The 27,180-nt window shown below is 39.2% G+C and overlaps 1 protein-coding gene and 1 non-coding gene across 2 annotated transcripts; both read right to left on the reverse strand.

The window, feature by feature from the left end:
• Nucleotides 1-2,021: 2,021 nt before the first annotated feature.
• On the reverse strand, nt 2,022-2,094 carry TRNAA-AGC (transfer RNA alanine (anticodon AGC)). The gene has a single exon. It is a non-coding gene; the product is annotated as a tRNA-Ala (tRNA).
• A 6,902-nt stretch (nt 2,095-8,996) lies between these two features.
• Nucleotides 8,997-23,777, reverse strand: LOC149836670 (putative WRKY transcription factor 43). Its single transcript, XM_090006968.1, has 2 exons — nt 23,356-23,777; nt 8,997-9,188 (listed from the first exon to the last, which is right to left on the reverse strand). Exons 1-2 carry the CDS (start codon nt 23,775-23,777, stop codon nt 9,011-9,013), a joined length of 600 nt encoding a protein of 199 aa, XP_089863094.1. The 3' UTR covers nt 8,997-9,010.
• Nucleotides 23,778-27,180: the final 3,403 nt, after the last annotated feature.

The following is a 27,180-nucleotide window of genomic DNA, read 5'->3' on the forward strand; positions in this document are numbered from 1 at the left end:
CCAAATATAGGGACTACTACAACTGATGCATGATGATCTACGTGTTGATTGATGACTTTTTTTCATGAGGAACAGGGAAATCACCCCTGGAACAGCGACCTAGTCGCACTGGCTATGCCTACCTTATGGGCGCTATCTTGGCGGTGTAAACCTGTGGCACACCCCTCCTCGCCCCCAGGGAGTATATAAAACAAAAAGGTCAATTTTGCCTGATTCAAGCTGAATCAAGGTTGAACTGGCCGATTTTGAGGTGGGCTCGATTTGACTATTCGACCTGAAGCAAATAAATTTTGGACAATTCGATTCAAATCGGCCGATTCACTTTGATTCTGACAACGCTGCCCATGGCAAAGAATGGGTGATGCCTGCTAGCTTTCACACGAAAGCGTCTCTACCTCCCCCTTTCTCAGGGAATCAGTGCATTTGCAGTTTGGGGAAAGAGATCATTTATGTGGAATCATTTCTCGGGAGGCATGATCGTAGGACTTGCTTTCCATGGAATAACTCCTCATTTGGGTTTCCGTGCATGGTCTTGAGCTCAGGGAGAACCTGTGTTTCAACAAGGGAAAGGGTGCACAGCTCGAGAAATGTCCATGCTTGCCATGAAAGCCCCCCCCCTCTCTCCACCCTCCCTTCCTTAGGAAAGGACTTTCACGGGAAAACAGCCGCTGCCCCCAATGTCTTTGTTTCATGAACAGCGAGAAGGAGCCGTTTCCCTGTTAAACAAACACGCCTTCAATGTATCTGGGTGGGGGCGCAAATGGGTAAGAATCATGGATGTTCCAATACGATGAGTTTTATGTGATAGAATATGTCGGTAAAAATTTTGCAAACAAGGGTTTCGTGTAAAACCATATAGATTGACTAGATCTGATCTGGATACAAATACAAGTCTGATAGAGAAATAGCGAACCTGATTAGGAATCTGTGGCCAACGAAATAAGTCTGAAGCCCCAAGGGGTGTGGCCTTAGCTACTAGACGGGCAGTCAAGATTCGTTTCCCATGGGCATCACCCCTTCTGCGCAAGCCAACAAGTAGCATAGGCCCCGGGGGCAGAGGTTCTACCCTCGGAGTTTTACGCTGCCGCGATGACCGTAGGTGTGGCAGGCTAAGCCAGCGCAACCAGGTCTTCGTGCCGGGTGCGGTTTCTTTGGATCATAATTTAAAAGAAAAACCAAATAAGTCTGAATCCAATCCTAATACTATTCATGTCTTTTAAGATCCATATCAGCCAATAAAATTCTGAGTTGGATCAGACCACCCACCACACCCCAACCATTTTCTCTCCTAGTTAAGACTGCAGCATTGTGTGTGAGTTTCAATGGATCAGGCCTAATTCATAACCAAGTGTTGGATAAACCATATCCCACATAAAAGGGATTGCAGTATTACAACCTCTTTGCAATAAAATAACATGTGGGCCCTGGCACAGACCTGCATCCAACGGCTCCAGTTGGATCTGAACATACACCAAGTTAGGTCATAGATCAGACGAGCTTAGACATGAGCCAAGGCAGTGCATGTGAAGTTAATCTGCAAATGGAGAAAGACGTAAAAAGAAGGAAATAAGAAAAATAACTTAATGTAGACAAAGGAAATAAGAAAAAATAACTGAACGTAAAAAGTAAGTCTGAATCCAATCCTAATGCTATTCATGTCTTTTAAGATCCATATCAGCCAATAAAATTCTGAGTTGGATCAGACCACCCACCACACCCCAACCATTTTCTATCCTAGTTAAGACTGCAGCATTGGGTCTGAGTTTCAACGGATCAGGCCTTATTCATAACCAAGTGTTGGATAAACCATATCCCACATAAAGAGATTGCAGTATTACAACCTCTTTGCAGTAAAATAGCATGTGGGCCCAGGCACAGACCTGCATCCAACGGCTCTAGTTGGATCTGAATATACACCAAGTTAGGTTATAGAACAGACGAGCTTAGACATGAGCCAAGGCAGTGCATGCGAAGTTAATCTGCAAATGAAAGAGTCGTAAAAAGAAGGAAATAAGAAACAATGGAGATGCGGGGTATCGATCCCCGTACCTCTCGCATGCTAAGCGAGCGCTCTACCATCTGAGCTACATCCCCACATGATACCAAATCATAACCAATATGTTAAATCCCTTGAATTCTTTTGGAATGGGGGATCCCACATCCGGTCCTTGATCATCCACCATGATGGGCGGTGGATATTGATCCAATATCGCCTTTCGATGGGTGTGTGATAAACTGACAACTCAATCATTCTCTACATTTATCCCTCCTTAATTGATCTTTAACACGCTTCCTAAATACGGTATAACAAACATCCTTTCCCATTATTGGGAGATGCATAAAAACTTATATAAACTGATGTTTTTTCTTCCCTCCCTAACAATACATGCAGAAAGTGTTCATAGCATAGTCACAAATATAGTCGATAAATTAAAAATATAGGCTTTATAATACTTTTTTTAGAAAAACAACTTCGAAGGTAAACTATACTGATATTTTCCAAAACTAATTCATCGCGATATTATCGCACTAATATAATGATATTATCATATGGCATCGTGAAACCGTCAGTTACTTTTTTACTTTTCTATTTCTTTTCTATATCTTAAATATGTTTTCTTCTTTCTTTTATATTTTTTACTTATTTCTTTTATTCTATTTTATTTCTTATCATCTAAACATGTCATTTTCTTACTTATTTCTGTTATTTTTATTTTTCTTAAAACTTTTAAGTTGAGAGGCTTTTTTCAAGATTTACCAGATAAACCTATATTATCGTGAGATTTTCCTTGCCAAAATATAGCCGAGACCAATATTTGTTCTTTTATTTTATTTTCACTCACAGAAACCGCTTCAGGTGCAAAGACCTAGCACACTACAAGAAATCTACGGATTAGTGACGACCGCATTTCATCGCCAATCCCTCGCTGTAGAGTTTAGCGACGGAGTAGCAACGGGTAACTTTCATCACAAATTTCTAGTCACTAATTAGCAACGGAACGTATATGTCACTATTTCTGTCGCTAAATTATGATGAATTAGCGAATGCTATGATTCGTCGCAAGGCCATCGTTAATTTGCAGAGATTTGGGTTTGCGACAGATATAATCTGTCGCTATTATAGCGACGACATTGCGATGGATTACAATCCGTCGCAAAAAATATTGTCTGATTCAGTTTTGCGTCGGATAAATATATATCAAATTTATCATGCATTCATGATAGATATAATGATTTGATATATATCACACACACACACACATATATATATATATATATATATATATATATATATATAATATAATATCATACAATCACAAGAACTATGATGCATGCATTGATAACTTAATATTTTCATGTGCAAAACCATTCATTTGAAGCATGTTTGAAGCATTGTTAACTTATCATTCATTTTCAAGTGCAAACTCATTCATAACACGATACATTCATTTGAAACATGTTTTCATGATACAGTTTCACATGAAAGTCATAATCAAATTGAAAGTAACTTCATGCAAGCATGGATACAATCACATCAAGCATTGCGATACATTCAAATCATTCATATCAAAACAATGTCAAACATGTTCCTGCAGCAAACACACTCCAATATCCCGCTAACTACTACCATGACTAGCATGGAATCTGAACTCCAAAAATAAGAACACTTCTATTTTCATACATTAAAATCATGCTCAGCATGATCTTCGAACTCCATCAAAACAGTTCTAGATATCGACAACTAAGTGAGTGTGTGAACAGAAAAGTGTTGCATCCAAAAAATTATATAACATCTTATGCACATGCATCACTTACTCACCACGGGTATTTACCCAATTTGCATTGCTTTTCTCACTTACTTATCATGGGTCGCGGGGCACAAGCGAAATCTGCAAGTGACACTGTATTAAAATAAAATTTATTACCCGATGACAAGGAGGGTGACGGCCCCTGTCAAAAACGAGCCCGGATAGGGAGACGCAACCCTTTGCTAAAAGCGAGACAGACAGGGGCGCTACCCTTGCCAGCAGGGAGGTCTCACCCCCCTCCTGTATCAATCATGAGGCAGGGGGTCTCGCCCCCTGTCGGGCAAAAAAGACAAGGGGCAGGGGAGCTTCGCCCCTTATCGAAATTATCGAGGACAGGGGGGCGAAGCCACCCCCTACCAGGGAAAACAAAAGGGCAGTGGGCTTCTCCCCCTACCGATCATTCTCTGGCAGCGGACAAGGGGGGGCCCTGTCGGCAAAGTCAAGAGGATAGGGGGGGGGGGGGCTGTTGGCAAAGTCAAGAGGACGGGGGGGCTGTCAGCATTCGAAAGGATAGGGGCGAAGCCCTTGTCCTGCCAGAGAAAACAAGAGGACAAGGGCGGAGCCCTCTGTCGTGCCGAAGATATCAAGGGCAAGGGGAGGGCCTGGCAGAGGCAATTGGGGCCTCTGCCAGCCCCCGCCGACTACACAGAGGTGGGGAGGGCCCGACAAAGGTTGTTGGGCCTCTACTGGCCCTCCGGCAACCATAGGGAAAAGGGGGCAGCTACAACATAGGGGAAAGGGGGAGGGTTACCTGCGAACGGGGCTCGCCAAAAAACCTAGAGGGAGAGCAACGAGAGAGAGAACGAGAGGGGAAAGAGGGAGGAGGTCGATGGGCGCCGGTCGGGCGGGCGACGGGAGGTCGACGAGCGGGCGACTGATGAAACTGAAAGGGAAAAGTGGATCATATTAGGGATTTACAAGAATTTAGCGACGGATTCGCGATGGCAAAATTTCGTCGCAAATGTCGTCGCAAATGTGCGATGGAGTAGCGACAGAAAATTTCTGTTGCTGAGCCATCGTGAAGTTGCGACGGAGTTTGAGACATAATTGTTCCGTCGTGAATCCATCGCTAATTCGTGACAAAATTTTTTCATCGCTAATTCCGCAAATAATTTGAATGTTAGCGACGAATAGTTTTCTCTAACTAATCCGTCACAAATTTGCGACGAAAAAAATCCGTCACAAATTTTCGTCGCTAATTAAAGTTTTTCTTGTAGTGGCATCGTTGGATCAGCCAGCCGTACTTTACGGTCTCTGTCCATGTCAGCGTAAAACTTCAAGGGCTTACCCCTAGACCCCAAAAAGTCACCAAACTTCAACTTATGATCAGACCTCTAATCCAATTACCATCTAACAAAAGCTCTGAAGTTTTTTTCCATGACAGATCTGGTGGAATTAAGGCCCCTCCTAATTTTATAACAGTTATGCAACCCCTGTATACCATGGGTTGACTCTTGTTTTGTTTGGTAGGAGCTGCGTTGGGACGTTGCAAGTTCAAAACCCAATGACACGTTGTATAACTGGTGGGGGTCTGCCTAACCCCAGCTTGCCTATAAAAAATAATGAATAATAAAAAAAACATAGTGCACTGCACACGATTGAATGTGCTCAATGTTCTATATATAAATGATGATCTAGTTGCATTTGATAATCAACACGTGAGACGTGCCACTGGGATTGAATACAACGTATAGGATATGCACAGTGACACGCTAGTAGTGCTATTGCAACAAAAGAGAGAGAGAGAGAATAGGGGTGTCAACGGGTCGGGTTTGGTTCAGACTCAGGTGGAATCAGACTTGGATCAGATTTTTGAGTGTGGTATCAGGCCTACTATAAAATAAATCATACCCGGAACCGATAAGAACTACATGAACCAAACCCGGACCATACCCAGTAAAACCATATTTTTTTTATCATTTTTACATTGAAATTGTGGGTCTTGATCGGAAGTCTGGTCGGGTCCGGGTCTGGTATAAAATTTCACAAAATATACCCGGGTTCATGTATTATACAGACCTTCGGGTCCAAATCCAGGTCTTAATGGAGTCTTCTTATTTATTACCATACCTGGACCCTATAGGGTTTGGTTCAGGTCCGGTCCGAGTAAATCAGGCCCCTTGACAGTTGACACCCTATATATATATATATATATATATATATATATATATATAGAGAGAGAGAGAGAGAGAGAGAGAGAGAGACCATTTAGAGTGCATGTCATGGGGATATGAATAGGACACTGTAACACTCTTGCACAACTTTGACATGTATGGAGTGGTGTGATTTTAATATTTTTGTAGTTTAAAAAAATACATGTTTATATGAGAATATCCAAAAAATGTTTTTCATTGATTAACAATAACAAAAATTCATGCCCTAATTTTCAATAAATTTTCAAACTTAGCTACTCCTATGGTTCATTTATTGCCTATCAATGCTTTGGATGGTACAAGGTTCTTGCCAATATAATGGACTAATTGTGATATAGATGAACAACCTGACTTATCCCTAAAGTTATATAGACTTAGAAAATCACGAGTGAAAGCCAGTTGAGAAGAGAATTTTATGTGCTTTTAGCAAGAGATGTTAACTTTCATCATATACATCATATATGGTAGTAAGGCTGGGTGATCGCGGCCCCACCCAGGTTTTTTCTTGTCATAAAAAAATTTACCTTTCGGAAAACCTAGAAAAAAATGAGTCAGAATCAGGTGCAATTACATTGCACAAAGTTCGTGCATTAAGCACCTGATCACCCTCCATCAGGCCTTGGGCCCTACAACTGACAGGCCTGCCCCCAAGATGGAGGGTGATCAGGTGCTTAATGCACAAATAATTGTGCAATCATATTGCACCTGATCTTTTCACAGAAAAAAACAATAAGTTCCTCAAACTTATGCAGCTTCTAAAATGACAGTTCGTTTATTAATGGTGACTACTCAGAGTAACTTGTTATAAAATTACTTATTAGCTAAACACATACAATCTAGGGATTTCCTACTCTGGTGATGCTGAAACGGAGTTTGTACCATCTCAAATGACATTACTTTAATTAGGGTTCATGTTTGCAACGTTCGTAGATAAGGAACCCTTTAGTAATATATATATATATATATATATATATATATATATATATATATATATATATATATATATATATATATATATATATATATATATATATATATATTGCACATATGACGTTCAAATGTGATCTACATATTAAGTTTAGTAAAAACAGACCACTGACCTTTGAATCATGTTATTCTTAGGTACATGTCAGATTTTAAGAGGGTTAAAAAAATCAATAGCCTACAATGTACAAAATTTTCAAACCTCAAAAAAAATGTATTTTTTTTACGTTTGAAAAAACTATGGTCTAAGGGAAAATTTCTACTCGTTTGACCATGTTGAATACATTCAAGAAGTTAAATTTGTACAAAACAATTTCTTCTTATGAGTTCCAACCAAAGGTTTTTTTTTTATAATCAAGAGGGGGGGGGGGGGGTGTTTAGGGTGGGGGGTTAAGGGTCCCCTCCTTTGTTGGGATTTCTATGCAATAGCCAGAGCCAAAAACTTAGAGGTAAACGACAATGACTCTTTCTTAAAAATGATAGTTATATAAGCATCAAGGTGAACTCGGGTGCAGTAGGGTTGGACACAACCTCAGTTCTAAGATACAATCAAACATGCACCTCACGTACAATACCAACCACTCCTAGCACTGAGAAGATTGGCCAACTACCCCGAATAACTTCAAGAAAAAAATGATAGAGAGATAAAGAGAGCATGAAGAAGAAAGAGTGAAGAAGAGCTAAGCTCACCAATGGAATAACCCGAGGTTGGGGTTTATATAGACCCCAATAGATGAGTCTAGATGACCATTTGCATATTCCCAATAAAGGTCAAAAGGGTGACATGCACCCATTTAAGTTTGAAACGGGTAACATGCACGCATTTACGGCCTTCACCCACTCACCATCCCAATGTGTCAAATAAGTTGAGGCTATCTGTTAAGGCAAGGCGTTGCTCACCAGATATATCAAAAATAACCTTTGAGGTTCTAGTCAACCACTAAACAATTTGAAAAAATGAAAGCTTTTTAAGAGGTTTTATGAGGTACATAATTATCCAAAATTAAGTGATAAAAAGATTGGTTCAAGTCAAATCAATGACTAAGACCCAAATCGAACCAAAATCTAAAATCAAAGTAAAAAATCCAAAGTTCAATTGACAAGGCCAGTGAAGACCTTGTCTTCTAAGTCAACTCTACATATTTTAAACCCAATGCATTTTTAAAAAATGTTCAATATGAGACTAAACATATTTCACAAAGTAAACTTTTCCTTTAAAATCTATTTTCCAAAAACTTAGTCACAGAGATCATTTGGCCAGATAGTTTGGTTCAAAAGATTATAAATTTTGAGCTATACAACATCCTTTCCAGTAAACAAGCCCTAATAATGACTATATACAACTAAGTAGTTATTCAATCACCCATGCCAGTAGGGTACCTTACCCACCAGGGTATTAAAAACTTGCCGAGTTAACTTCATGACTTGGTTCAGATTACCCATTTATTGGGTCAATCAACCCAGTGGGTAGATTCGTCTAGAGCAAAAACTCGCTCAGACTCGATTGACTCATCTGGATCAAAATTATTGAAGACCTTGAAGTTCAATTTACTTTCTTGTAATTAAATGACTAGTAGCTTTGTTGCAACTAGGCATAATGTTTTTTTTTATTAATTTTAGAAGTAATCATGGCTTTTGTATTTATTTGATTAATATACATTATTTTTATATCAAATCAATAGTTAACGAAACCCGAACAAGTCACCAAATTGACCCACCTGAGTCACGAGTCACTATTGAACAAGCCGATTCTCGAGTCACTAGGTTTTCGAACCCTGGCTAAGATACTTATTTTACATCCATTCTGCACGTAACTAAGCAAGAAACAGATCAAATGATCAAAATCAAACACCCAACTTCATACACATGCATGCCTGTCCACTGACTAGGGTTTTCATATAAACCCACATAAAGTTAACCAGAGAATACGGTACAAATCAAACTATGTAAACAAGAGATGCAATTGTTTTGTTTTCTTTACACATTTTCACAATTAGTGCATGACTTGAGCAGCAGAAGAGGGTGATGATCAAGTATGATGAAAAGAGTTGGTGGGTTTAATTATTAGAAGCTGGAAAGGAACTGCATTTGCTTCAAAAGAGGGGTGAGGCTCTCCATGAGCTTCTCGCATGGGTGGTTGTGAATTCCTTCATACGTCGTAACAACTATGCTTGTGTCCTTCGACAAGCGCTGAACCTGCTTCTTCACGTTGCAAGTATGGTGGGTGCAACGGTAGTAGCTCCTGCTTTAATTACACACCAACAAAAGACAATATCATGAGTAGGGGTGTCAAAGGGTCGGGTTTACTTGGGTATGGTGATAAATAAAAAGACCCGATTAAGACCCGGGCTCGGACCTTAGGTCCGATTAATACATGGATCCAGGTATAGTTTGTGAAACTTTATATCAGACCGGGACCCAACCCGAGTTTCAAATAAGACCAGCATTTTTTCAATGTAAAAAGTGACAAAAAAATATTATTTTACCAGCTATGGCCCGGGTCTGGTTCATGTAGTTCTTATCGGGTCCGGGTGTAGTCTTATGGTATGGTTTCTCTTACTGTGGGTGCGATTAGACCTGAGTTCAGACCCGATACTATACCAGAAAATCAGGTCCAGGTCTGGTTTTGGTTACAACTGAGTCCCAATAAACCCTGCCCTTGACAACCTAGTAGTTTTTCTGCATGCCGTGTGTGTGTGTGTATATATATATATATATATATATATATATATATATATATATATATATATATATATATATATATATAGAGAGAGAGAGAGAGAGAGAGAGAGAGAGAGAGAGAGAGAGAGAGAGAGAGAGAGAGATTGATAGACCATTTTTTTCAGGGGTTTTAATTTCAACTGTCCGATAGTGGTGATCGGACAACTGTAATGGTTCCATCATAAATTGGCACCTAAGGTGTTACGAGTGTTGGGTGTAAGAAGTAGAGGTGAGGGAATTCAAATAAAGAAAAGCGTGGGTTGTTTTCCTTTTGGAAAAAGGTTGGACTTGATGATGTGGAATAGTCTCATATTGAAGAGGTTTGAGTTTGTTGTGGGCTTTATAACCTACATGTAAACTCTTACACTTGTTCCAAAGAACAAGGGGTTGGGATAACTACCACACACACACACCTGCTCGCCGTGCCGTGCTCGGGTTTGGGTAATTGGCCCTTTAGGGTCATATCCAATCAAGACCAAAGTACTTTTTTCCCCAAAGTTTCTGTGATTATTTAGATTCATTAATGGGTTATGAGAACTGATAACGGGTCACGACTCCTCGTAGTCCGTGTCCATTAATAGGTCATGTCTCTTCAGATTCCGTTAATGGATCTTGACTCTTCGGATTCCGTTAACGAGTCTCGACTCCTCAAATTTTGTAACAGGTCCCTTCCACGTTTTGTAATCGTTCGTGGGTTATAAAACGTGGTTAGGGCAAGGGTTACGAAGATGCTTTACGCATAATTTTGAGAAAGAAAGGCTTTGCATTTTTCTCTCTTCCTGTTGCTCTCTATCTCTCCTGAGTTATCCCGAAAAGGTTTTCTGCAACATCGGTTTGTAGAGGTTGTCTTCGAAGGACGATCCATCGGAGTGCACCGATTCTGATCGACGGGGCTATTGTATCCTGAGAGAAGGACGTCAGACCCTATTTGCACTGTATGTGGGGGTGAATCTTCTCTAAGGCAAGTACTTTCGTACGCCTTAGCGTAGTACAAAATCTAAACATGTTCCTGTTGTTTTTATTGTGTTCTATGCAACTGTTTCGTGATTTGCTTTTGACTGTATTTTGGTATAATGCGGAAACCGACATGTTTGCTCCTTGTTCTCGTTTCGATCAACTGTTTATCATGATTTTCATGTTGATTTATTTCTTGATTTATATCATGCTGTTGATTGTAAAACTGCGTGATCTAAAAAATGATTCAACAGTCTTAGAGAAGATTCTAAGCATGTCGTCCTCTTCTGCTTTTGTACCAAAAGTGAACATGTTCGGTATGACAGAAAAATTTGCCGGTCAGAATTTCAAGCGTTGGCAGCAACACATGAAAATTTGGTTCACTACGATAGGGTTGTTATCTATTCTGAAACTCAATTGCCCTTCGGTTTCTGATACTGACCCTGATCCTGTTGCGGTCAGTGCGGCTGTAGAGTGAAAAAGGGACAGTATATGTCATGGTTGCATTCTGTTGGCTTTGTCCAACATGTTATTCGATGTATACAACTCTTCATCTACCACTGCTAAAGCCCCATGGGACCAACTTGACAAAAAGTTTAATACCGAAGACCAAGGTCTTAAAAAGTACTCGGTTGCCAAGTTTCTGAAATATCAGATGGTTGAGGGCAAGTCGGTCACTGAGCAGGCACACAAGTTTCTGCTGTTGCTCCATAGTCTGGTTGAGGCTGATATGAAACTTCCTGAGAAGTTTCAAGTAATGACCATCGTGGAGAAATTTTTTAAGTCTTGGGTAGACTTTGGTATGTCTCTCAAGCACCGTAGAGGGAAGATCTCCCTAAATGATCTTATGATAGCCATTGCCATTGAAAAAGAGCATAGGAGCCAGAAACAGGTTGTGATGCCAACTGAACAACCTAAAGTGAACATGATGATCGGATCTTTTAAAGGCAAGAGACAAAAACCGAAATCTGCAATGAAAAACCAGTTTAAACTTATGGCCAAAATTCAGAAAAAGGCAAAGAACAAACTGTGCTGGAACTGTGGGCAGGTTGGGCACTGGGCTAAGGAATGTCCTTCCAAGAAGGCCAAAGTTCATGGAGCCACAGATGGAACGCCGCAAGTCAACATGGTGACTGAGGTCGTTGGGACCAGTACTGGGTATGTTTCTGTTAACCCGTAAATATATCACGTTTATGAGCCAACTGAGTGGCTGGTTGACACTGGGGCTAATGTGCACGTTTGTGCTGATAAGTCTGTCTTTGTCTCATACCAGGCTGATGCAGGCAGATCCGTGACTATGGGCAATTCAACAGCTGCAAAAGTGTTAAGGATTGGACGCGTGGATCTGAAGTTTCCTTCAGGACGAGTTCTATCTTTGCACAGAGTGCACCATGTGCATGTAGTTAGAAGGAACATTTTAAGTGGTTCATGTCTTGTTAGAGAAGGTTATGAATTTAACTTTAAATGTAATAAAGTTGTTATTTTACATTCTGGAACCTTTATTGGCAAGGGGTATTTAGATGATGGTTTATTTAAACTTCGTGTTGAACATGTTTGCAGTGAAAAAATAGAGAATGATGTTTCTTTTAATTCATTGTCTAATGTTGCATATAACATAAAATCATCTAATTTGTGGCATAATAGATTAGATCATGTGAATTTCAATTCTGTGAAACGCATGATGAACTTGAAAATGATTTCTGAGCATTCCATTGATAAAACTAAAAAATATGAAATTTGTGTGCAAGCAAAACAATGTAAGAAACCTTTTCATACGATTGTTAGAGATTCTGAAATATTGGATCTGGTGCACACAGATATCTATGAGTTTAATGGAGTGTTAACCAGAAATCATAAAAAGTATTTTATCACTTTTATGGATGATAACACTAAATACTTTTATGTGTATCTGCTAAAATCAAAAGATGATGCTTTTGATAAGTTTCTTATTTTTAAGAATAAAGCAGAAACACAAACAGGTAGAAAACTTAAAAGATTGAGGTATGATAGAGAGGAAGAATATACCTCTAATAAGCTTGATGAATATTGCAAATCTGTTGGCATAGTTCATGAGTTTACTGCTCCATATTCTCCTCAATCTAATGAGATTGCAGAAAGAAAGAACTGAAACAAAACTGATATGATTAATGCTCTACTTGGGAGTTCTGGATTACCTACCTATATATGAGGAGATGCTCTAAATACGGCTTGCCATATTCTGAATAGAGTTCCTCAGAAGCATAAGGACAGTAGCCCTTTTGAACTGTGGAGAAGTAGGAAATCTAGCTTAAAATACCTTAAAGTGTGGGGTGTCTTGCTAAGGTACTTGTCCCATAGCACAACAGGAAGAAGTTAGGTCCTAAAACCGTAGATGGTGTCTTTTTGGGTTATGTAAAGAACAGTTATGCCTATAAATTCTTAGTAATTAAGTCTGAGATATCTGACATAGATGTAAACTCTATTGTTGAACTTCGAGAAGCTACATTCTTTGAGGATGTATTTCCCATGAAAGTTGATGTACCTCAGAATCTTTCTTCTTTAAATATACCTTCAACTTCTGGTTTCATTCTCGAACATGTAGAAAGGATGACAGATGTGGGAGTAGAACCACCTTGTTCCCATTCTAGACCCATTGAGTCTGAGGAAGTGGTTGAACCTAGAAGGAGCAAGAGACCAAGGATTACCAAGGATTACCAAGGATTTGGGAAGTGATTTTATCACTTACCTTATCGAGGATGATCCTCCCACTTTTCGAGATGCAATGGCTTCACCTAAAACAAGGCATTGGAAAGAAGCCATAAAGAGTGAAATGGACTTCATTGCTTCTAATGGCATTTGAGAACTGGTTGACCTCCCTCGTGGTAGTTCCACTATTGGGTGCAAATAGATCTTTAAGAAGAAGTTGAAACCAGATGAATCCATTGTCAAGTACAAGGCGAGACTGGTTGCCAAGGGGTTCAAATAAAAGGAGGGAATAGATTACTTTGACACCTATTCTCTGGTTACTCGGATGACCACAATTAGGGTGCTTATTGCACTGACTTTCATTTATAATTTCTCGGTCGATCAAATGAACGTGAAGACCGCTTTCTTGCATGGCGATCTTGAAGAAGAGATCTATATGGATCAACCTGAAAGTTATGTGGCTCCTGGTAATGAAAACAAAGTTTGTAGACTTGTTAAGTCATTATATGGACTAAAACAAGCCCCTAAACAATGGCATGAGAAGTTTGATAATATTATTTTATCGTTTGGCTTTATTGTCAATGAATCTGATAAGTGTGTTTATTGCAAAGTTAAAAGTGATAGTTGTATTATTTTATGCCTGTATGTAGATGATATTCTATTGTTTGGTTTTAATATGGGAATTATTGCAAATGTGATCTTAGGCTTAAAGCTGACTCGTTCAGCTGAAGAGATAACCATTTTTCAATCTCACTTTATTGAGAAAGTACTTAAGAAATTTGGCTATAACCAAGGGAGATTTGTAGCAACTCTATATGACCCTTCTATTCCTCTTCATACAAATACGACTGGTGTCCCTGTGTCTCAATTAGGGTATTTTCAGATTATTGGAAGTTTGATGTATCTTGCAAATTGCACGAGACCAGATATTTCGTTCTCCGTGACAAAGTTAAGTAGATAAACAAGTTATCCAAATCCCACTGATTGGAAGGCATTAGACAAGGTACTTAGGTATCTGAAAGAAACCATTTCCTTGAGTTTGCATTACAAGAGATTCTCTGCAGTTCTTAAGGGATATAGTGATGCGAGCTGGATAGCCATGAACTCTTTCAGTTATGGCGAGACAGGGTATGTCTTTACCTTGGGTGGCGACGCAGTCGCCTGAAGATCAGTAAAGCAGACCATCTTGTGTCGGTCTACTTTTGAGGCTGAACTCTGTGCTTTAGATATCACAGGATTGAAAGCTGAATGGTTAAAGGGACTTCTTGAGGAACTTTCTTTAATGAGCAAACCAATTCCTGCAATATCTGTGCATTGTGACAATATGGCCACAATTGCAAAGATTGAAAGCACAAAATATAACCAAAAGCAGAGAAGACACATCCAAGTCAGAATAAAATCTGTAAGGGAACTGGTGTCTCAGTTAGTGATTGATGTGGACTATGTTGGATCCAAAGAGAACACAACTGATCCATTAACGAAAGGACTAGATAAGTCATTAGTCCTGAAATCTAGAGAGGGGATGGGACTAAAACCTATCAGTAGTTCATCTATAGTAGCAACCCAACCTATCTGAGTGGAGATCCCACAAAGTAGGTTCAATGTGGTAATAACAAGCTTTAGGGTGAACTGGATAACACCTTATTTATGAGATACTATGTATTTGTGTCTGTTCCCCTGATTACTCTGAAAATGTACTGTAGCTGCAAGTTAAGAAAGAGTTAAAAACTCTGAATGGGTTCAAAGCCTTCTAGGCGAGATGTTCGCAGTGCATCTCTGTAGAAGCCCACCTATGTGAGTGTGACTGTGTGACTGCAGTTTAAGGAATTGGGTTATTTCTAAAGTCACTCATGAAACAGGATTCGGGCGCATGGCCTTTAACGCGCCGCCCTTAAAGATTACAACCAGAACCTTTATCTTGTTGTTGCTAATGGACATTCCTACACCAAAGGTTCAAGTTCAAGACTTCAGTTCACTTCGTTTATGTGGGGGTAAAGTTAGTCAACTAAGGTAGTGGTTCAAACCGGAAGGTACCATTACTGAAAGCATGATATGTCCTGTTGCGGATTATCCCATTTTGCATCTTGGTTTCCTCCCGTTTTTATTCTTTGAATTTGTGGGGAAATGTTGGGTTTAAGAAGTAGAGGTGACAGAATTCAAATGAAGAAAAATGTGGGCTGTTTTCCTTTTGAAAAAAGGTTGGACTTGATGATGTGTTATAGTCCCATATTGAAGAGGTTTGAGTTTGTTGTGGGCTTTATAACCTACATGTAAACTCTTACACTTGTTCCAAAGAACAAGGGGTTAGGATGACTACCACACACACACGCTCGTGCGCCCGCCCGCCTTGCCGTGTCGAGCCGAGTCGTGCCGTGCTCGGGCTTGGGTTCGGGTAATTGGCCCTTTAGGGCCATATCCAATAAAAACCAAAGTACCTTTTTGCCCAAAGTTTCTGTGATTATTTGGATTCATTAATGGGTTAAGAGAAATGATAATGGGTCATGACTCCTCGTAGTCCGTGTCTGTTAATGGGTCTTGTCTCTTTGGATTCTGTTAACGGATCTCGACTCTTCGGATTCCGTTAACGAGTCTCGACTCCTCAAATTCTGTAACGGGTCCCTTCCACATTTTGTAACCATTCGTGTGTTATAAAACGTGGTTAGGGCAGGGGTTACGAAGATGCTTTACGCATAATTTTGAGGAAGAAAGGCTCTGCATTTTTCTCTCTCCCTGTTGCTCTCTATCTCTCCTGAGTTATCCCGAAAAGGTTTTCTGCAACATCGGTTCATAGAGGTTATCTTCGAAGGACGATCCGTCAGAGTGCACCGATTCTGATCGTCGAGGCTATTGTATCCTAGGAGAAGGACGTCGGGCCCTGTTTGCACTGTATGTGGGGGCGAATCTTCTCTAAGGGGAGTACTTTCGTACGCCTTAACCTAGTACAGAATGTAAAGATGTTCCTGTTATTTTTATTGTGTTCTATGCAACTGTTTCGTGATTTGCTTTTGACTTGATTTTGGTATGATGCGGAAACCAACATGTTTGCTCCCTGTTCTTGTTTTGATCAACTGTTTATCATGATTTACATGTTGATTTATTTCTTGATTTATATCATGTTGTTGATTGTGAAACTACGTGATCTAAAAAACGATCCAACAACGAGCTCTCTCTCACATATTTGTTTCGGTCATCGTGGCATTCAAATAAGTTTTTTTTTTACTTATTTGTTTTTGTTGTTTTTCATGAAATTAAGCATGTAGATGTGATTTTCATTGTTTGGTTAGTGGGAATCGGCCCCTTGGCTCGTCGGATTATGATATGTAAGCACGACTTTGTGAGCGTAGAAAAATCAACTACTTATAATGTGTGATATTTTCTTTCCTCATAAAATTGTGTTTTTGTTGAAAAAACACAATGCAAGAGCGGATCCCTAGCATTTGAACCAATATGAATCCATTTCTGAGATTCGATTGGGTCAATACCTACAACTATGATTTCTAACTCATTTAGATGATCAGGTCCCTCCAAACAGTACTCCACACACACACACACATACATACACACACACACACACACACACACATATATATATATATATATATATATATATATATATATATATATGCTACTAATGAAGGTAAAAAACTAATGAGCCAAAAATCATAGGTGCAAGTGGTATCGACCCAATCTAACCAAATAAATGTGTTCAACATGGTTTGTTTGCTAAGGACCAAGCCTTGGATTGTACTTTTCTGATGTAAAAATGTGATCTTTTGTGTTATGAAATTTTGGCACCATCGAGTTTTGGACTCTTTTAAAAACCTAATTATTTGTCATAATCACATAATTCAAAACAAGTTTTTTACTAATTAAACAAACCATGTGGATCACATCCATAACATTTGATCTACAAAATATTAGAAAATTTGAAGAAATACCTTTATTATATTTATTTATTTATTTATTTGGCTACGGTCATTTCTATATACAATTCAGTAAAAACACTGAATTTTTAGTGTTTTCTAACTTTTATGTGGATCTAAACATAGATGTAATCTGCATAGTTCGTTTAATTGAAAATAGGTTTTGGGCCATCTGTTTGCAGCATGTAAGTAGGTTTTTCACGGACTTAAAGATCAATGACCCACAATCTGTCAAAATCTCATGACTCAAAACCATATGTAAAATTTATGATCCCAGGTGCAAACATTAGCAAACATACTATGTCAACATCGATGAGGTCGGTTTAACTTGCACCTATGATTTTTCTATGTTATACACACAATAGATGATGGTAGAATACTCTCTCTCTCTCTCTATCTATATATATAACCACTAGAAATATGGGCATTTCCAGCGCTTTTTTTAGCAAATCCAACCATGTTTATGCTAGGAATCAACTGTTTGATTGTGTATTTTTGATAAAAAATTTGTGATTTTTGAATGCTTGGATATTTATGAAGATTATAATCAGTTGATTTTAAAACCTTAAAAAAATCTCATTTATGCATCATAATCGGATTATTCAAGAGCTGGTCCTTATAAAAACCAAGCATTTAGATCACATCCGTATGGTGAGATTTAAGAGAAAAAACAAAAAAATCCATAAAAATCGTGGTTCGCGTGGTAGTTCTTATATTTACCGTTCTCATATTATAGTGATTATATATATAAACTGCTAAATGGGTTTTTTGGTTTTTTAGTGCCTTTCTTGTGATTCCAACGATTTAATAGGAATGGACACCGAGATCAGATCATGCATTCATGATGAAAAAAATGATATTTTGAGCCTCAAAAATTTGCAAAGATTTTGAACCATTGATTTTTTTATGCTTATAAAAACCCACTCATGTGGCGGAATCAATTGCTCCAAAAGCTGGTGCCTAAAAAATAAAGTAAGTAGGTCAGAATTTAAAAATAGAATGAAAACAGCCCAAAAAAACCCATTTAGCATGTTTGCACAAAGATATGTATATATATATATATATATATATATATATATATATATATATATATATATATATATATATATATATATATATATACAGAGAGAGAGAGAATGGGTACGTGCTAAATGAAATATGTTAAATGGGTTTTTCTGCTCTTTCGGTGTTTTTTCGCAGTTCTGACCCTATAAATGTGTTGGGCATGGTCGATTTACAAGGAATACACACCTGGATCATGTGTTTTTTTATGAAAAAATGATAATTGGAGCCTAAAAAATTTACAAAGATTTTGGGCCATTGATTTTTTGAATGTTATAAAAACGCACCCATGTGTCAGAATCTAACACTTCAAGTGCTGCTGATTCCTATAAAATCAAGTACATAGATCATATCTGAACGGTCAAAATTTAAAAATAAAATAAAAGAAACCCGAAAAACTTATTTAGCACATTTCATTTAGCACGGACCTATTACTCTCTCTCTATATATAGAGAGAGAGGGAGAAATAAAGAAAGAGAGAGTAGGGGTTAGCTGCCTATTCCATTTCATGCCTACTGCAGCAAGGGGTTCTTAGTTGTTTTTCACAAATCCAATCTCATAGCTGAACGGTGGTCGATTTGCTTGGAAACAATACTTGGATGGTGTTTTTTCGATAAAAAAATATGACTTTTTAAATCTTGGATATTTATGAAGATTTTAGACCATCGATTTTTAAACCTTATAAAAACCTACTCACGCATCGAAATCAGACAATCCAAGAGTGGATTCCTATAAAATCATGCACATAGCACATCTATATGATCAGATTTGAGAAAAAAGCCTTCAAAAGCCCGGTAGGCATAGGCATCTACCCCTCTTTCTATATATATATATATATATATATATATATATAGATAATGCTGAGCTAATTAATTTTGTCGTGTAATTATGGAAATGAGAACAAAATCTAAAATGCATTTGAAGGCTTATAAACACTTAATGGGTTTTAATGTCACATTTTTTTATGAGGAAGGAAAACTCCTAACCGTGAAAAAGTAACAACAACCCCCCATCCACCAGATGGATTTGATCTTGGGCCTTCAGCTTCGCTAACCACATGGGTAAGCACCTCAGTGGTGGTTTAAATGCCACACAGTCAATTTCATAATCTCGTATATATATATTCTAGGCGATATGCTATTTATAGTAGAAATATTGAAAATTTTTTATTTGCTTTTTTTCACAAGAGACGACAAACATCTCCTAAGAAGATCTAGAACTAATGGAGACTTGTGACCTATGTGTTGGTGTTGGTGTTGGTGTTGGTGTTGGTGTTGGTGTGGGTGCAGATGCGGGTACTGGTGTAGGTGCAAAGAGTGTGACACAACAATATCAAAAGATTTGGGCGTGGAGTGCATATATATAAATTTATTTATTTATATATTATATATGTGTGTTCATGTATGTATGTACATATCTACTATAAAACTAGACTTGATTAGGATTAAAAAGAGTCTAGTTTTAGATAAAAACAGACTCAAGTATGGTTGACTGCACCTGACAGTACAAAAGCTGTGTTCAAGTGTCACACCCACACCAATGTGAGTACAACACAGGTGTGTTTCCCTTTTAGAAATGTTCATTTTACATAGCTTATGACTTTTAAATTGGCTAGGTTGAGTTCCACACTTCTTGAGCAGCTTGGGTGCTTCCCTACTTCTACTTGAATTACCACCATTTGTCATCATGTCAAACATGACCAACCTTGATGAACTCCATCTATTCTCGAAGCAGGTTGTATGTTACCCCCTCGAACATGGCATCTCATGATCGGGGGACCCAAAAAGCACCACGTATATAAGCATGTGTGTCTCTTATCCCCATGTTTGTCAGCATCACTTAGTGTTGGAGTTTGATGCGATTACAAAGACTTAAGTACCCTTTCCTCCACTAGTGCCAAAAAAAATGATGATTCTAGAAAAGGAGTGGTTGTAAAGACTTAAGTACCCCAAAGATGGTTATTTAAGATCCAGTCTCTGCATTGCAGGATTATCCGAGAAAGGAATCCCCCCTGAGAAGGCCATGAACATCAACCCCCTCACTCTCTCTCCCTTCTCTTTCTGCTTCTGTGCACATCCAGCAGGCGATCCTACATTGCTCCATCAAACACTGACGGACCTGCACACTAACTGTAGCATCGTTCAACTTGATGAGTTGTGGAGCCTGATTTAGAGTTTTTGCCCTTACAGAAGGGGAGTTTGGGGGCTCCTCCCAGCGTGGGTAGCATAGTTTTTGCCCTTACAAGAGAGGGGTTTGGGGGCTCTTCCCAGCGTGGGTAGCATCATTCAACTTGATGAGTTGTGAAGCCTGATTCAGAGTTTTTGCTCTTATAGGAGGGGGGTTTGGGGGCTCCTCCCAGCGTGGATAGCATAGTTTTTGCCCTTACAGGAGGGGGGTTTGGGGGCTCTTCCCAACGTGGGTAGCATCATTCAACTTGATGAGTTGTGGAGCCTGATTCAGGGTTTATGCCCTTACAGGAGGGGGGTTTGGGGCCTCCTCCCAGCGTGGGTAGCATAGTTTTTGCCCTTATAGAAGGGGGGTTTGGGGCCTCCTCCCAGCGTGGGTAGCATAGTTTTTGCCCTTACAGGAGGGGGTTTGGGGGCTCTTCGCAGCGTGGGTAGCATCATTCAACTTGATGAGTTGTGGAGCCTGATTCAGAGTTTTTGCCCTTACAGAAGGGAAGTCTGGGGGCTCCCTCCGCCGCAGGTCCCTTATATGATCTCTTTTATATGATCTCTTTTATAAATCGCTACTCTCTTATCTAATTTTCACTATAAATCGCTAGTCTCTAATTTGATTTTCACTGTAAATCGCTACTCTATGGTCTGATTTCTACTGTAAATCGCTACTCTCTGATATGATTTCTACTATAAATCGCTACTCTCTGATCGGATTTATAATAGAAATCAGATCAGAGAGTAGCGATTTACAGTAGAAATCAGATCAGAGAGTAGCGATTTATAGTAGAAATCAGATCATAAAGTAGCGATTTACAGTCAAAATCAAATCAGAGAGTAGCGATTTACAGTCAAAATCAAATCAGAGAGTAGCGATTTACAGTAGAAATTAGATCAGAGAGTAGCGATTTACAGTAGAAATCAGACCAGAGAGTAGAGATTTACAGTAGAAATTAGATCAGAGAATAGCGATTTACAGTAAAAATCAGATAAGAGAGTAGCAATTTACAGTAAAAATCAGACAGGAGAGTAGCGATTTACAGTAAAAATCAGACCGGAGAGTAGCAATTTACAGTAAAAATCAGATCAAAGAGTAGCGATTTGCAATAGAAATCAGACCATAGAGTAGCGATTTACAATAGAAATCAGATCAGAGAGTAGCAATTTACAGTAAAAATCAAATCAGAGAGCAACGTTTTACAGTAGAAATCAGATCAGAGAGTAGCGATTTACAGTAGAAATCAGACCAGAGAGTAAAGATTTACAGTAGAAATCAGATCAGAGAGTAGCGATTTATAGTAGAAATCAGATCATAGAGTAGCGATTTACAGTAGAAATCAGATCAGAGAGTAACGATTTACAGTAGAATGCAGACTATAGAGTAGCGATTTACAGTGAAAATCAAATTAGAGAGTAACGATTTATAGTGAAAATGAGATAAGAGAGTAGCGATTTATAAAAGAGATCATATAAAGGCCCCAAAAATTTTTGGTCAGGGGGGTGCTGCCCCCCCGAGCCCCCCGCCAGGGGCGGCCCCTCTGGACCCTCGTCCGCTGACTACGCAGCGGGACCCGCACCAGGGGGAGCCCCCGGACCCCTCTTTTGTAAGGGCAAAAACTCTGAATCAGGCTCCACAACTCATCAAGTTGAATAATGCTACCCACGCTGGGAAGAGCCCCCAAACCCCCCTTCTGTAAGGGCAAAAACTATGCTACCCACGCTTGGAGGAGTCCCCAAACCCCCCTCCTGTAAGGGCAAAAACTTTGAATCATGCTCCATAACTCATCAAGTTGAACGATGCTACAGTTAGTGTGCAGGTCAGTCAATGTTTGATGGAGCAATGTAGGATCGTCTGCTGGATGTGCACAAAATCAGAAAAAGGAGGGAGAGAGAGTGAGAGGGTTTTACAGTGTTTTACGGAGAAGGAAGAAGAAGAAGATGACGATGAAAAGTTCAAACAGACATTTTTTATGGCTCAGGTTCGTTAAGCCGGATCATCGTCGAATCGCCAGCTCACCATCGGATCGCCGACTCACCATCGAATCGCCGACTCACCATCATTTCGCCGGATCACCATCGGATCGTTGGCTAAGGTTCGTTTCACTGTGTAGACTTTGAAGAGTCAACATCATCCTCGACTTTCTGGATGGAGGACATGTTTGTCCTTTTTTTGAACCGTTTGTTTTCCTTTTTTGAATGAAGGACATTTTTGTTATTTTCTCAAACCATCATTTTATGGCAAGAATAGCGAGAAAGGGTACTTAAGTCTTTGCAACCACACCAGACTCCAATGCTAAGTGATGTCAACATACACGAGAATATGAGCCTCATGTGCTTATATATGTGGTGTTCATTCAGACCCCTGAACACAGACGTGTGTCAACATACACGAGAATATGAGCCTCATGTGCTTATATATGTGGTGTTCATTCAGACCCCTGAACACAGACGTGGGATTCGGTGAATCATCGGGGGAGAGCATACACCACCCTCTCATCTATTCAAAGTCATTTTTCACAGGGTGCTTAAACATACGTTAGGACCCTTCTTATTCGATAGAGCTAAGAGTAGGCCCCGATGGGATTCAAACTCCAGACCCCTCCATTAGTATATATAGTGCGACTCCAATTAGTCCATCTATCTTATTCAACCCTAGCTACGAAATTGCACACGCTAGGTTATTACAAAGAAACCATGCCATTGTTTCCATTTTGTGACAACAAAGTTCAATAAATGTGATTCTATAACTTAAAATGCTACCACATGCAACCTCGTCTATTTTGTGCATGCATTAATGTGTGTGTGTGTGTGTGACAGTGCCTACTTTCTCCATGGTTCACCCAGCGAAACCAAAATGAAATGCGTATATATATGATGTGATTTTTACCTTGGATATGAGCTATTCTTTACAGCTTTCTGCCCATATTTTCTCCACCTATAACCGTCATCCAAGATATCATTAGTGCTTCTAGTTTGGAATGCAAACCTTGGTCTAGTAGCTTTCCTGGCCCTGCTGCTGCTGGCCTTACCACCTTTCCCCTTGCTCTTGTCTTCGTCCACCAACTGCTCTCCTGCTTGAATATGGTTGTTGGTACCCTCCAAATTTACATGAAACTTAGGCTCATTGTTACCAATACTCATCGGACCGAACCCGAGCTGACGGGAAAGGATCGTGTTCCAGTCGATAAACCTGGCCCCAAAGTCGTTGGCATGTTGGTCATGTAAGAGAAGTGGAGTTGCTGATGGAAGGCAGAAACTTTGTGATGCTGGTGAGGATATTAGTGGTGGTGGTGGTGGTGATGGCTCCATGGACTTTGAGTTAATATGTTTAGTTAGTAGCCAAGAAGAGGTAGAGCATCTGGGTTAGTAAAGTTAGAAGAAGTTGGATGTGTAATAGGATTGGGCTATTTATGTGTTAAAAAATGACTCACATGGTATAGGGTGAACACACTCAACTACACTTCAACTACTTTGTTCAACTGCCCGACTGAAATTTGATCCATTTAAACTTCACACTCTATTATCGCTACAGTTTCGTAACTTTTACTCATCTTAATTTCCCAATAGATTACTATCTTTTTCTCTTATGGGATATGCTAGAACTAGTAAAAGGTTATGTGCAACAAGTAATGATCGTAGTCACCAATCCAAAGATGAACGGCTGTCAATGCAGGGAATCTGTCTGTCGTGGCCCACCTCCCACCAACTTTTATCTTTCTTTGGTTTTAATTTCTCTTGACTTGAAACAAAAGCTTAATTTGAAACCAAGATCCTTTTGGGAACTATGCTGACCCTTCATCCAACCCTTTTATGATCTTACACAAGATCATGATTTATGGGCATTACAACTTACACAAATTGCCTTTTTTTTATGACAAGAAACCATCCCGGAGAATCGGATCCCAAGTCATGGGAGTTGAACCTGGGATGAAGGAGTCAGCACCTTCTCCCCAAGCCCGCCACCACTCCGGCAACCCCATCGGGTGTACAATTCAAGTCCAATAGTGTATATATAATGCCAATATTTGTCACACTAGTCCAATAGTGTATATATAAGATGCACATCAAGTGGATCAGCAAGGAGAGTTTGTAATCTTTGAGTACCAATGCCAGCCAAAGACGTCAACCTTGACTGATAATTAAATACTTTTAAGTTTATGTGCAGTGCAGTGCAGTTTTTATATGTATAAAGACCTGTTGGCGCCATATATTAATATGGTTCGTGGATTTCAAGAAGACTTTAGAATTTTAATTGGATATAAAATGCCCTTGGCTGCTAATGGGATTTTCTTAAAAACTATGGTGCGTCCGTTGTTTAGTACTTCAAAGAGCAGAAATGACCGGCCTACCACCTTCATGTATTTGGGGGAACAAGCTCCCATGATGGGATTCTGCCACATGTAAAAGTGAGAATTTCTCCAAAATTTCCTGCAATCTTTGTTTTATGTTTTTTGAAAGGCAAGCTTCCGACCCCCACCAGTTATTATTCAGACGTACCACTGGGATTTGATCCTGCAACGTCTCACAGCAAAGAAACTTGCACTGACAGCTCCTACCAACCATGCGGAGAGCCCCCCTTCCTCCATATCTTTGTTCATTCATAAAGAACATCAACTCCATAATAAGCTCATGAATTTGGTCTTATTTCATTATTGAGAAACCAAAGAAGAGCACTTCTATGTGGAAGCTTAGCTCAAATGTGATTTACTCTTATTTAATTGGAAGCAAAATATTTTGGAGCTACAAAGATAGTTATTAAATGATTAGCACCACGTAAAAATATTCTTCCCAAACTAGTTGTTACGGGTGGCAGTTACATAATCCTGGTATTGATAGGTGGTGCTAATGTAGAGAGAGAGAGAGAGAGAGAGAGAGAGAGAGAGAGAGAGAGAGAGAGAGAGAGAGAGAGAGAGAGAGAGAGAGATGGATGGTTAGGTCGCACTATCATAAGTGAATAATTTCAGGTTGTAATATTCTCAGCTTCCCATAAAAAAATTAGCAGAAATGCTCATTATCTATGGCAACAATCCATGGATGTAAATCTCTATATCATGTCCCCTTGTATACTGGGTTATATTGAAAATTTCATACAAATGTTAGTGTCTGAGTATCAACAATCGTATTCATGTGACATAGATGTAGACAAATTAGATTCATATACTAAATCTGACCTAACTGGATCAGATCTGGATACGGATTCAGCTCAGTTCTCGTGATAGAGTCTCAGGTCTAGCTCTGGTCTGGATACCTGTATCATCGAACTTGGTGAGAAAGGAACAAATGCGGTAGGTTATAATGTTGTAAATTTGAACAGGTCACGTTAGGCCCAGTTTTTGTTTACCTATTCCAAAATAATGAAATGGATTCAGATATATACACTATCCATATCAAAAAATCTAAATCGGATCCAACTGGGAGTAGAGTCTATACCAAAAAAAATAAATTTACGGTGGTGCAGTTAAATTGAAAAAGAAGCAACCCATATATGTTTTTTTTTTATTTATAACCAGAAGAAAACACAACTGAAAACCTGGTGACGCTGGTTCAGGCTGCCATACCTAGGGTCGTCAAACAGCTTAAAACTCCGAGGCTAGGATTCCTACCCCTGGGACCTACGCTACGCATTGGCTTGCACAAAAAAGTGATGTCCATGAGAATCGAACCTTGACTGCCCGTCTAACAAGGCCCCACCCGACTAAGCCACCCCACCCTTGAGGCAACCGATATATGTTTCCTGTTACAGGTAAAGATGTAACAGTAGTAATTTATATATATATATATATATATATATATATATATATATATATATATATATATATATATATATATATATATATATATATATATATATATTAAAAATAATAATGATTTTCAGAGGTGGGCCACGTAAGTCTGGTAGTGGTTGGACCACCCGGAGTTTTCTTCCTTTGGGCAAAGATTTTTCGTCATAAAATAATAATAATAATAATAACAATGATTTTATTGAGGACTTGGGCATAAGTCAGGTTTGGGATGAAATTTCATAAACCATACCCAACTCTATATGCTAATTGGACCTCACGAATTCAACCCAGCTAATTAATGGGACACATTGTTTGTTATCTACCAAATCTGGTGTGAGTTGGAATTAGGTCATACTTAGGGATGTAAATGGTTTGGATTCGAATCAGATGTAGTCAATACCATATTTGTACTAATCCGATGTTGGCTAAACGGGACCAAATTTGGATGGTGAAAAACTCAAATAATATCCACTTTTTTACATCATGTAAACTGATTCAGATATTTGTCGGATTCGGTAGCTAGAGATCAAAATCATATTCGCATCCTGTTATAATTGGATATAGCTTTGCCTAACCAAATGCAATTAAACAGAATCGAATTCAGTTGAATATCGGAAAAAAATCAATTTATTGGCATCCCTAATCATACCCGACCGTTGACACACGCCTCCAAAACCACGTTCGTCTACTGAAGCTACGCCTGAGATCCAAGGGATTCAAACTTACGTCAAAGAATCTACGGTTGAGATCTTTCTAGTTTGGGTCGGGTTGAACCCGATCAAGAGATACCCCCGAGATCCAATTAACCAACCCAAAACGAGGGTTACATATCAGAGTTCTCGTGTTCCCGCAGCGTCGCACTTCTTTGGGGGACCCTTCTGCGCTTCTGCTTCCTGAGCTTCCAGAAGGAGCCATGGTTGCCGACATGA

Source organism: Nuphar pumila, chromosome 5 (assembly GCF_984573655.1).
Source record: "Nuphar pumila chromosome 5, dmNupPumi1.hap1.1, whole genome shotgun sequence".
Classification (NCBI taxonomy): Eukaryota; Viridiplantae; Streptophyta; class Magnoliopsida; order Nymphaeales; family Nymphaeaceae; genus Nuphar; species Nuphar pumila.